The sequence below is a fragment of the Ylistrum balloti genome, unplaced genomic scaffold, assembly GCF_031769215.1.
Source record: "Ylistrum balloti isolate Yb309-2 unplaced genomic scaffold, AGI_CSIRO_Ybal_v1 Utg369580, whole genome shotgun sequence".
In the NCBI taxonomy this organism is placed as follows: domain Eukaryota; kingdom Metazoa; phylum Mollusca; class Bivalvia; order Pectinida; family Pectinidae; genus Ylistrum; species Ylistrum balloti.
The window spans coordinates 221,137-234,168 of NW_026781871.1; the positions used below are offsets into that span (position 1 = coordinate 221,137).

The window sequence follows — 13,032 nt, forward strand, 5'->3', positions numbered from 1 at the left end:
GACAGGGTAATCTATGTGGTGATAAGTTTGTTTTGTAATCACAAACATCATGGTCTACCGGGTCAATATTGATATCACGATAGAAACGTGGTATCGAAACACCTGCCAGGTCCCCATCAGATGTGAAACGGTCAAGCGAGAGTAACACTAAATAAATTAAACATAACCAGCGCACTTTACGATCATATCGTGTGACACACCATTTCGTGAGCATCAACTCCGAGACGTCACGAGTCATCCGTAATATAACTTATTTCAACTAGTCGAACATAGAACAGCCATCTGTTTAACGAAACGATTAACTGACAAATCACTACATTCAACTCAGCTTCGATTTTCAAAACAAGATATGATTGAAGTATACTCAAGATAATTACATCTTAATTTTATAAAGATGATCTAATGCTACAACATGTCTATATACACTTATTAAAAAATCAACCATTTCCGATAATTCAAAATACAGCATACCTATCTTACAGTTTTTCAATGATTCTCAATGTTGGAATGAAATCAAACCAATCGTGAATCTGACGCCCTAACTGTTATTTGATGTCTACGTTGTTTTACGTCCTTGTAAAGTCATGAATTCGAAAATGGTTAAAAAAAAATCTGGGTTTTGTAACAGAAATAAATCGTGATCTTTTGTACTGTATATAAGACGTACGTAACATTACAATTCAGAAGATTAGTATAAACATTGGTAGATATTCGTTATATCATTGAAGATGATTAGGAGAAACGCCTGTAAAGCGTATATCCGGGTGCAGGCTGTAACGGTCCACTGGCTGCGACACTGGTGTAAAGGGCGCATGTGAACGGTCCATTTATCACTCCGAGGAGGGACCTGGTCGCTAGGAGGTAACAGGCACTACATTCCAGACACAGGGTCGAACACTGTACTCGGGATCTTGTAGTTACGTTGTAAAACGGATCTTCGGAAGGAAGGTAGTCTATGAATCTCTGTGTTATACTCGATTCTCGGAACGGTTCTGTAATGAAAGGATATTCATTGTTAATCATCAGGTGTTTGTTTTTTGCTAATTGATATTGTCGACACACAGCATCTACAATAACACATACACTATTCATAAAACGTTTTCTGTAGACTTTGACATATTTATGCCTAACGATATGAATGGACACTTTACAAATAAAAACCAAAATGAAATAAAAACGATTGGTCATCAATCAATGTTAATAAATTGTTGCATACGAAATTAAATCATCTCAATCAACGTATTTCAGAAAAATACAAACATAAATATGATGTTTAGAAGATATCATTGAATAGTTTTTTGCAAATTGGTATCAAACGTATTGCATATTTCTCATGAAAGATGTCTTTATCTAATAGTAGGTCGTCACGTTAACAAATTGATACGACATAAAACTTATTATGAGAAAACGGATTTACTGTAAAACATTTTCCCATTAACACGTGGAATATTCAACAAAATAGAACTGTATACATAAGGAAAGATGCATTCTTGATATAACCACGATGTTCGGAAACTTCCCCATCCATTTTTATACAAATTTTGATATTTATTTCGACAGGTACTGAATTTCCTCCGTGATTTCCTCGATTTCAAAACCTACATAGAGTCTCAGGAAGACAAAACAGCAATATGATATAGTTTGTTTGGATTGTAAGGTGTAAATCAGCTGTTTGTCTTTTGTTCAATCTCTAACCCAAAGAGAGCAATTGTTAAATGAAAAAGGGGAGGTAAACTATTTTATCATCATTATCATCATTTCTTTATTTCCTCCAAAAATTGAAGATATTTACAATGATGATTATGATGAATGTAGGTGAAAATTTAAGAAAAAAGTGCAAGAATACATGTTTATAAATATTGAACAATGACTGTGATTAACCAATTCATCAATAATGGAGATTTCTAGCAGAACACATCAAACATTAGGTATGAGATGGTCTTTACTGAAAAGTCATATTGTAGGCCTTTTCAGAAAACGTGAGACAAACTTTAATAAAAAAAAAAATTAAACAAAGATGAATCGTCATAAAATGATTCATAAATGTCCTCACTGGGGGCACCCAACAGAGACGCTATCTGGACATCTCTGTCCGCCTGGTCAAGTGATACATACACATTAACTGGATATTTGTCCACAAAACAAGTAAAAAGATTTTCTCGCAGAAACTTTAATACGGACTCTTTGAAGTCAAGTAAAAATCAGTTGTCTTAACTTCAATCTCTTCCCACAGAGAGGGTAGTTGGTGAATGATAGAAGGGAAGTAACTCATTTTATACCTGGTCTTGCTTTTCTTTTATTATCTAGTTGACGAATACATTGAACACAGTAAACACAGGACCTTGATTCAGACCTTGATATCACAGACTTTAATAACACAATCCTAGACACCACAGACCTTGATTCAGACCTTGATATCATATACCTTAATAACACAATCCTAGACACCACAGACCTTGATTCAGACCTTGATATCACAGACTTTAATAACACAATCCTAGACACCACAGACATTGATTCAGACCTTGATATCATATACCTTAATAACACAATCCTAGACACCACAGACCTTGATTCAGACCTTGATATCACAGACTTTAATAACGCAATCCTAGACACCACAGACCTTGATTCAGACCTTGATATCACAGACTTTAATAACACAATCCTAGACACCACAGACCTTGATTCAGACCTTGATATCACGGACTTTAATAACACAATCCTAGACACCACAGACCTTGATTCAGACCTTGATATCACAGACTTTAATAACACAATCCTAGACACCACAGACATTGATTCAGACCTTGATATCACGGACATTAATAACACAATCCTAGACACCACAGACCTTGATTCAGACCTTGATATCACGGACATTAATAACACAATCCCAGACACCACAGACCTTGATTCAGACCTTGATATCACAGACTTTAATAACACAATCCTAGACACCACAGACCTTGATTCAGACCTTGATATCACAGACTTTAATAACACAATCCTAGACACCACAGACCTTGATTCAGACCTTGATATCACAGACTTTAATAACACAATCCTAGACACCACAGACCTTGATTCAGACCTTGATATCACAGACTTTAATAACACAATCCTAGACACCACAGACCTTGATTCAGACCTTGATATCACGGACATTAATAACACAATCCTAGACACCACAGACCTTGATTCAGACCTTGATATCACAGACTTTAATAACACAATCCTAGACACCACAGACCTTGATTCAGACCTTGATATCACAGACTTTAATAACACAATCCTAGACACCACAGACCTTGATTCAGACCTTGATATCACATACCTTAAAAACACAATCCTAGACACCACAGACCTTGATTCAGACCTTGATATCACATACCTTAAAAACACAATCCTAGACACCACAGACCTTGATTCAGACCTTGATATAACATACCTTAATAACACAATCCTGGACACCACAGACCTTGATTCAGACCTTGATATCACAGACTTTAATAACACAATCCTAGACACCACAGACCTTGATTCAGACCTTGATATCACATAACTTATTAACACAATCCTAGACACCACAGACCTTGATTCAGACCTTGGATATCACATACCTTAATAACACAATCCTAGACACCACAGACCTTGATTCAGACCTTGATATCACGGACTTTAATAACACAATCCTAGACACCACAGACCTTGATTCAGACCTTGATATCACAGACTTTAATAACACAATCCTAGACACCACAGACCTTGATTCAGACCTTGATATCACATAACTTATTAACACAATCCTAGACACCACAGACCTTTATTCAGACCTTGGATATCACATACCTTAATAACACAATCCTAGACACCACAGACCTTGATTCAGACCTTGATATCACGGACTTTAATAACACAATCCTAGACACCACAGACCTTGATTCAGACCTTGATATCACGGACTTTAATAACACAATCCTAGACACCACAGACCTTGATTCAGACCTTGATATCACAGACTTTAATAACACAATCCTAGACACCACAGACCTTGATTCAGACCTTGATATCACGGACATTAATAACACAATCCCAGACACCACAGACCTTGATTCAGACCTTGATATCACAGACTTTAATAACACAATCCTAGACACCACAGACCTTGATTCAGACCTTGATATCACATAACTTATTAACACAATCCTAGACACCACAGACCTTGATTCAGACCTTGGATATCACATACCTTAATAACACAATCCTAGACACCACAGACCTTGATTCAGACCTTGATATCACGGACTTTAATAACACAATCCTAGACACCACAGACCTTGATTCAGACCTTGATATCACATACCTTAATAACACAATCCTAGACACCACAGACCTTGATTCAGACCTTGATATCACGGACTTTAATAACACAATCCTAGACACCACAGACCTTGATTCAGACCTTGATATCACATACCTTAAAAACACAATCCTAGACACCACAGACCTTGATTCAGACCTTGATATAACATACCTTAATAACACAATCCTGGACACCACAGACCTTGATTCAGACCTTGATATCACAGACTTTAATAACACAATCCTAGACACCACAGACCTTGATTCAGACCTTGATATCACATAACTTATTAACACAATCCTAGACACCACAGACCTTGATTCAGACCTTGGATATCACATACCTTAATAACACAATCCTAGACACCACAGACCTTGATTCAGACCTTGATATCACGGACTTTAATAACACAATCCTAGACACCACAGACCTTGATTCAGACCTTGATATCACGGACATTAATAACACAATCCCAGACACCACAGACCTTGATTCAGACCTTGATATCACGGACATTAATAACACAATCCTAGACACCACAGACCTAGATACCACAATCATTGATTCCACAATTGATACCACAGACCTTGATACCACCACAACACTTGATACCATCACCCTACAAAGTAGTGCTTCATTTCTAATTCGTCAAAACCCAACGCAATATACAATACAACCGCATAGATGCATTGTACGATACCATAACATGAGCTTAACCACCGTCCCCTCCCTCCCCATAATTAGTAGGACCCGTCCCCAACTTCTTTACTCCGCCCAATACCTATCGGCCCGTCTTTCTAACCTCTCCCAGTAGTTCTCTTTTGCCTATCACTTCTATCTATTAATGTACGAAGGTAAAAAAATATCCTATAACATTTATTTGGCCAATAAGTCACCACGTAACAAGTATATTTATTAACTACCTATTAAACTCCTACGGACACCTCCAACCTCTCCCAATACTGATCACACAATCACAAGATATGCCATCGGAAAACATCGAAATGTTTACAGCTACATAAAGAAAGGAACAGTGTGGATTTTCATAAAGTATGGTCATGGATAAGGCGAACAGTGCATAGAGTGGACGATGGAAATGGAAAGACGGATACAGATATGGACACCAAAACAGATCACCACCAGTACCTTACTAACAACTAACCACAAAGCCACAGTCCGCCGGATGGGACTTCCAATGGTGGCCCGTGTGAGAATGTCCCACCCGCACGATAAATATCCCTCGGTGGCTTTCAGAAAAAAAAAAAAAAAAAAAACAGGCGTGATAAAGCGGGTCCTGAGGTTAGGGTTAGGTTAGCAATAGGGATTATTTAAGAAAGTAATTTTGACAGACTTCCAAAATACTATCAACTTATCGAAATTTACCTAGTGTACGACCCTCTTCCTCTTCCCTCTCTCCTTAACCGGTCCTCTTATAGTTATAGAACAGGTCAAGTAAGACAGACGGTCCCTCTCTACCTCATCTCTGTACCCTACTCTCTCCCATCGCTTCCTATTTTTCTATCTTTGCTCGTCTAATGAAAATTAGAATAAAGTAACAGACCTTGGTATACTTACCTCATCATCATTTATCAATGAAAGTAAATAGGATGTATTCAAAGGAAGATACAACATACATTTTATGATTTTTACATGAGAAATTATTAAATTATTTGTCAAGAAAGATATTTCGTTGATGTGAATACTGTCATTATGATGAAATTTAACAAACAAATAGTAAAACACCAGCGCACGATATATTCCGCACAGGTGCCTTCCTCTATACTCTAAAATAGATAAAACGACAGAAGCGTATCTAGGTCAGGGAAATCTCTGAACTTTTTATTAACGTTAGTCGTCACGTGACACGTGCAGGTAATGCAGTGTAGCTCTATAGATGTTAAATGTACCGGTGTAGCTTTTGCATATTGATATAACGACGGACTGCGACAGTTGATCGGTACACATACTCTAAGTAATAAGATTTTTTTATCAATACCAAATTCCTATACACGATAACTTGATAAAAATATATATGAAGCAATAACATATCTATTGATCGGAGGATTACAAGCGTTTTTAGGAAAATTGGCAATTTTACATGCTAAACTCTTGCTTCCAATGACGTAGTTGTAATAGGAAATGATTCAAAACTTACCCGTGTCCTCGTCTTTAGTGGTGTTGATCTAAAGACATAAACGTGTAAATAATAAACCATTATATTGATCTCGGAAAATGTCACATAACTCAAATATTAAATGTCCTGGCAAGTCTTAAAAACAATATATATGGAGAATATACTATTCAAACAACACCCAGTCTTTTTTTCACATTTGAATAGAAAGTTATTGCTTAATTCTGAAAAGCGTTTTTTGTATACCGATGTGAGGTCGAAACAAAAAATACAACATTGAAATTATAATCTCATCATCAGGTCAAATTACAATGCATTCTGGGACCCTCCAGTTTTTCCCGCTATTGAGACCTCTTCTCCTTACCGCAAAACGTAAATGTTATCAATGAATTAAGCATTCTAGTAATAGGGGGATAGTATGGGGACTGACGTTCACAAATGAATTCAACCAAAAGAAACACAAAACTGCCGAAAACAATTTGGAACCAAGTCAGTTTTGTTCTGCAATGTCATATGTTTAGATTTATGTTAAATATCCGCTTGGGTACTGATACCAATATGAGGGTAATTTACAAAAACAAGTAAAATCATAGCAGAGAAGAAGAAATTATTACGATTATCAAACCCGCGTTCCTTTTTCGAAACTGAGTAAACTGTAAAATGTACGACGTACCTGATCCCTTGGAACTCCCAAATACCGTCCAATTACAGTCTGAAACTGCTCTCCATATCCAAATCCATTTATAACACCTGCCATTCTAATTTCAGGTCCATCACTTGAGAGTGTATGTCTATTGTCGGTGATATCTTCAATTTCTGTGACCACAAATCCGCTGTCCGCTATATTTGTCCAATTAACAAGCCCCAAAGGTACTTCGTCAAATAATACATTATTCACGTAAGTCTCCTCCACAATGATAAGTAGATTGTACTGATGTAGGTTCGAGTCGGATGTCGCCGGAACACCAAAGGTATAGAACGAAGACAAATAGTTAGGGCAGAATGCTAAAGACATTGATGAATCACCAATTTGTCCATCTATACTTCGGGAAGGACTTATGTGAGCAACCAAGATTGCTTTATCAGCGTTTATAATAAAACTTGTAGAGGCTAGTTCGTAGTCAAAGTAAGATCCGACAATAAGAAGTTCCACACTAGTAGTGTTGATACCATTGCTGATGTTGACATGTGTTGCTACTGAAGTACTTACTATACGAATAAGTTCAGGCCTGTATTTAATTGATGGTTTCCTGGCAACCAAATATTGACGATCAAGTGACTGGATGGGCGGGAGCATTACCTCCATGTGATCACCAGAATCTTCCCCAAATTTCATAAATGAATGTCCACAAAAAACTGCCATTTTAATGCTAGCTTTAACGACAATACCTGTTACATCTGTTGTTACGAGATGGAATACTTCATACATGTTTAATGTCACGTGCATCTCTTCTGTATAAGTAGTGCTATTGTACAGCACTGAGACAGTGGGTGGCAGATAGAATGAAATCACGCCAGACCCTAGAGCAACCACTCCTATTTGAGAGCCTTTGTAGGCAGGATTAGGTTTGTCCGAGATCCTTGACACGGCAATGTACTCATTAGACAAAGTGTCTGTAGGATATATCACCATCGAGTCCGTACTCTTGTGCTGCATATTGGATGCATACAAGACTATGACGTCATCACTTGTGACAAGAAGTGACTTGTACGTCTTCTCACAGTTAAGGCTACTTTTTAGTGTCTCTGGAAGGACGACATTGGTCAGATTGGTGTTATACACTAAAAGTGTCATATCAATTGGTACTGCAGAGAGCGCGTGGGGCGTTCTTATTCTAACAGTGACCGGGGAAGGCTGGGGCGTAGTTAGAAACAGTAAGAAAGGCAAACCCGTCTTCTTCTGATTCATAAACATCAACACGAACTCATTTCCGATGTTATCTAAGCAATCCTAGAAACAGATAGGTAAACGTAATCATGAAATACAACATATTGGATACTAAATTAGCATATAACACAGTGTTAATTATAACGTCAGACTACAATACGGATTACTAGATCGACGTTGACCGTATGAGTGACATTGTTGTTTATCAATAAAGTAATGCTAACGTTTTATGTCAACCACCTGTTACCTTATAGGGCTACCTTAATACGTACCTGTATCATGTATAGACCGCAAACGGTTTGCATTGTCATTAGCATCTGAAAACACATCAGTTGATAATCCATATAACTTGAAAATCAAACATAAAATATTCAGTGTAAAATGGAATGGAAAACTTTACTCTTATATTCTTTGTGAATTCACCCAGTAAAAATCGAAGAAACATACCATTCTGCTTAGCACGGCGGATATGTGCCATTGTGATAGATAGCGTGAAAAGAACGGAGAGACTAAATGAACTTCAAATATTTCTACGCAAACAACACTATCCCAAACAGTTAATTACAAAGGGTATTGAACGCGCCAAAACAATACCTCTGGAAGAATTAAGGAAGCCCAAAGGAAGACAAGCAAGTAAAACCGACAAACCGTTCATTTTGACACACAACCCGGGTCACTGTAATATGCCGGTTGAAATTGCCAAAACTTCTATCGCCATATTACACAAGAGCACAAAGATGCGCGATCTCCTTAAGCCATCGGATATTCTTCAAAGTAAAAGGCAATAAAATAATTTGAAGAAAATACTAACCCGACCTAAATTTGATATCAGTGAGCAGCGCGACTATGTGGTATCGAAATGCGGGGATACCAGATGTTGAACATGTAAACACATCTAAGAGGGAAAGTAATTAAACAAAACAGCGATTTAAATTGCAAAAGCAGAAATCTTATTTACTGCATCACTTGTCCCATTCGTCTTGAAAATGACATTGGACAGACAGGAAATGCCCTGTCCAAAAGGGTTCGTGTCCACTGACAACAGATCCGCTTTTAAAGATAAACTAAACCCTCCTCGGTAACCTGTTGTACATTGTATAGAATGTGTAGGCTATCTTTACATTACTGTATAATCACATGTTGTACCTTCTCAACACTTATGTATTAAGTTATGGGACTAAAGATCTGAACTGAACTGGAAACACGGAATATACCGCTGAGTGAACATTTGGACAACTGCAGCAAAGCACACTTTTGGATATTCTCGTTCTACAAAATGTCAGAACTTACATTTCTAAGCGAATCAGCAAAGAAGACTTTTTTGTTAAACTGTTCAATTCGTCCCTTAACGCACATTAACGATTGCGCTGGGGCTATTAACGTTATCAACTCCCCTTTATATTGAAACAATAAGATTACGTCACAATTTAGGTTACTATGTAACGTAATTCAAATGCCTGAAGATGGCCACAAGGCCGGAAAACGTTAGCGGCGATTTCATACGATTTTATTTGCCATGTTAATGTTTTGATTTTCCATATATACGATACACAAAGTTTTTATCTTTTTTGAATTATATATATATATATATCAAACTTTAAAGCATCATCGAAAAACCAAATCATGAATCTTAGTTTACGCGATCATACTTGCATTCGAAATTATTAAAACCGAGGGTTGTTTCAAACAGTTTCATCCGACTAATCTTTCAATATATTTGTGCTCACATCGATAATACCCATCTCATTATGTGTTTGCTTTTAGATTTTTTTTTCATACAAAATAACTCCATAAAAATAATATATCGACAATTATAATAATTACACAAATAAAAAAATCTTATCTATTTAATGGTGGAATCGTTCCATTGGTAAAGTATTTCGTCATTAATGTAACATTTAATTAATTGTAACCAACGGCCGAGTTACATAGTAACGTATTTATCAGTCCTATTGTTATCGTGGATATAATTACACATACATAATAAATACACTTACCTGCAGATAAAGAAATCCGTAGTTTCTCATTATGATGTTAATAATTCAGACGTGATGTAGGAACCAATGTTTAGACACACACAGCCGCAGATTAACCGACTTATCTAGTGAACCTCTATACTCAAACAGCCGCAGATAAACCCACTTATCTAGTGAATCTCTATACTCACACAGCCGCAGATTAACCCACTTATCTAGTGAATCTCTATACTCACACAGCCGCAGATTAACCCACTTATCTAGTGAATCTCTATACTCACACAGCCGCAGATAAACCCACTTATCTAGTGAACCTCTATACTCACACAGCCGCAGATTAACCCACTTATCTAGTGAATCTCTATACACACACAGCCGCAGATTAATCCACTTATCTAGTGAACCTCTATACTCACACAGCCGAATAATAAACCCACTTGTCGTAGTGAATGCCTATACCACTCTGCTGGTAGGCAGGCTAATGTGTGATCGAATTCATCTTATATGGTATAAGTATTGATTTCGGACAGACTATGGTCACTGAAAAAATACATTCAATACTGGTAGAAATCTACAATATTCCGATTTTAAAAAAGCAAACTGCAAAGACAATGAGTGAGGACTGGATATACAGCGGAGAACAGAACTGATAAGCCGGCGCATGTGTGTTTTCTTGTTTTAGTTTTTGTTTTTTGTTGTTGTTTTTTTAAATCTGTTTTTTAACTAATTCGCAGCGGTACGACAAGAATGTTTGTTGTCTGTTCCTCTCTATAGATCATTTACAAAAATAAATAAACAAGTACTCCTATGTAATGAACTATATAAATAAAACAGAGAACAGAAAACACACACAATCGTGTTTTTTCCCTGTTACAACATTTTAAAGTCATTTTCAATGAAACTTGAATAACCGTCTTTCAATGTCAATCGTTTACATCTTGTGTACAATTTTCAATTTGACGTAAACTTATTCGTGTCTAAGAACTTCAAAATTCTGATCTTTGAATCAGTTGTTTGCTGAAAACTCTCATCGGTCCTAAAAGTCAGCATGTATTGGTAGCCTGATTGACAAATGAAATGCTTCTAAGGTTTCTCTGATGCTACAGAGGATGCCTGGTAGTTCCGTACTTCATCTCATTTGGGATCATGGTTGACCAAGATTTACATGGCGCCTGTCGTCAATGACGCAGAAGACGCTAACTCTTCCGGAACACATTGTCTTATTCTCTTTGTATTCCGTATAAACCGGTTCTTTGTTCATATTTTTCATAGTGTTATAAATGAGTTTGCATAGCGATTCTCTTGACATGTTGGTTGTTGGAATTTTCTTTGTTGTTTATGTAAGTTTTACTGCTGAGTATGATATATGTAAGTTGTACTGCTGAGTATGATTTATGTAAGTTTTACTGCTGAGTATGATATATGTAAGTTTTACTGCTGAGTATGATATATGTAAGTTGTACTGCTGAGTATGATTTATGTAAGTTTTACTGCTGAGTATGATTTATGTAAGTTTTACTGCTGAGTATGATTTATGTAAGTTTTACTGCTGAGTATGATATATGTAAGTTTTACTGCTGAGTATGATATATGTAAGTTTTACTGCTGAAGTTTTACTGCTGAGTATGATATATGTAAGTTGTACTTCTGAGTATGATTTATGTAAGTTTTACTGCTGAGTATGATATATGTAAGTTTTACTGCTGAGTATGATGTATGTAAGTTGTACTGCTGAGTATGATGTATGTAAGTTTTACTGCTGAGTATGATGTATGTAAGTTTTACTGCTGAGTATGATATATGTAAGTTTTACTGCTGAGTATGATGTATGTAAGTTGTACTGCTGAGTATGATGTATGTAAGTTTTACTGCTGAGTATGATATATGTAAGTTTTACTGCTGAGTATGATATATGTGTTTTACTGCGTTTTACTGCTGAGTATGATATATGTAAGTTGTACTGCTGAGTATGATGTATGTAAGTTTTACTGCTGAGTATGATATATGTAAGTTTTACTGCTGAGTATGATATAACATCAAGGTACAATAGATTGTCGATAAAAGAACGGATAATCTAACGAGGAGGTTTTCAAATATCTCAATCAGTGTCATTTAAATAAAGTAGGTGGTCGACAAAGTGTCATTAACAAAAAGCACTAGATAGCTCTTAAACCTTTTTTTTTTTTTTTTTTTTAATTTTAATCCCTCAGCTCAGCAATCATTATTAGGGGCTGCCAGAGTTGAGGAGCTCTGGGTTCAACCTCCTTTACAAAATATTGCCATCACACAGGAGGGCTTTCATTCTACATTCATCACTTTCATTCCTTATAACATAATTATTTTTAGCAAGATTTATTTACAAAATAGATACCCATTATTATGATGTATCTATATACACCCTCACGCACACACCATCACACACCCATACATACATACAGTATATATATGTACATATTTGTGCATACACAGAACACAAAATAACATATTGATGGACAGTGCACAAGCTCTTACACCTACAAAGGTGTCACCTCCAAGAAATCTAAAATACTGATTAACTCTTAAACCCACAAAGGTTTCACCGCCAATAAATATTAAGCACAAGATAGCTCTTACACCTACAAAGGTGTCACCTCCAAAAATATCTCACAAGGTGACAACATAGATAAACTCG

The 13,032-nt window shown here is 36.4% G+C and overlaps 1 protein-coding gene across 1 annotated transcript; it reads right to left on the reverse strand.

Annotated features, from left to right (window-relative positions):
• Positions 1-732: 732 nt before the first annotated feature.
• On the reverse strand, positions 733-8,696 carry LOC132543298 (uncharacterized). The gene is made up of 4 exons (XM_060206790.1): positions 8,658-8,696; positions 7,171-8,448; positions 6,522-6,549; positions 733-992 (listed from the first exon to the last, which is right to left on the reverse strand). The coding sequence occupies exons 1-4, from the start codon at positions 8,694-8,696 to the stop codon at positions 733-735; spliced, it is 1,605 nt and encodes a 534-aa protein (XP_060062773.1).
• Between the last annotated feature and the right edge of the window lie 4,336 nt (positions 8,697-13,032).

Excerpts from the sequence above, each read along its gene's own strand:
- LOC132543298 (XM_060206790.1), bottom strand. The coding sequence starts at position 8,696 with ATGACAATGCAAACCGTTTGCGGTCTATACATGATACAG. Across the intron at positions 6,550-7,170 it reads TGGGAGTTCCAAGGGATCAG|ATCAACACCACTAAAGACGA; the intron begins GTACGTCGTACA and ends TTATGTCTTTAG. Across the intron at positions 993-6,521 it reads CACTAAAGACGAGGACACGG|AACCGTTCCGAGAATCGAGT; the intron begins GTAAGTTTTGAA and ends CTTTCATTACAG.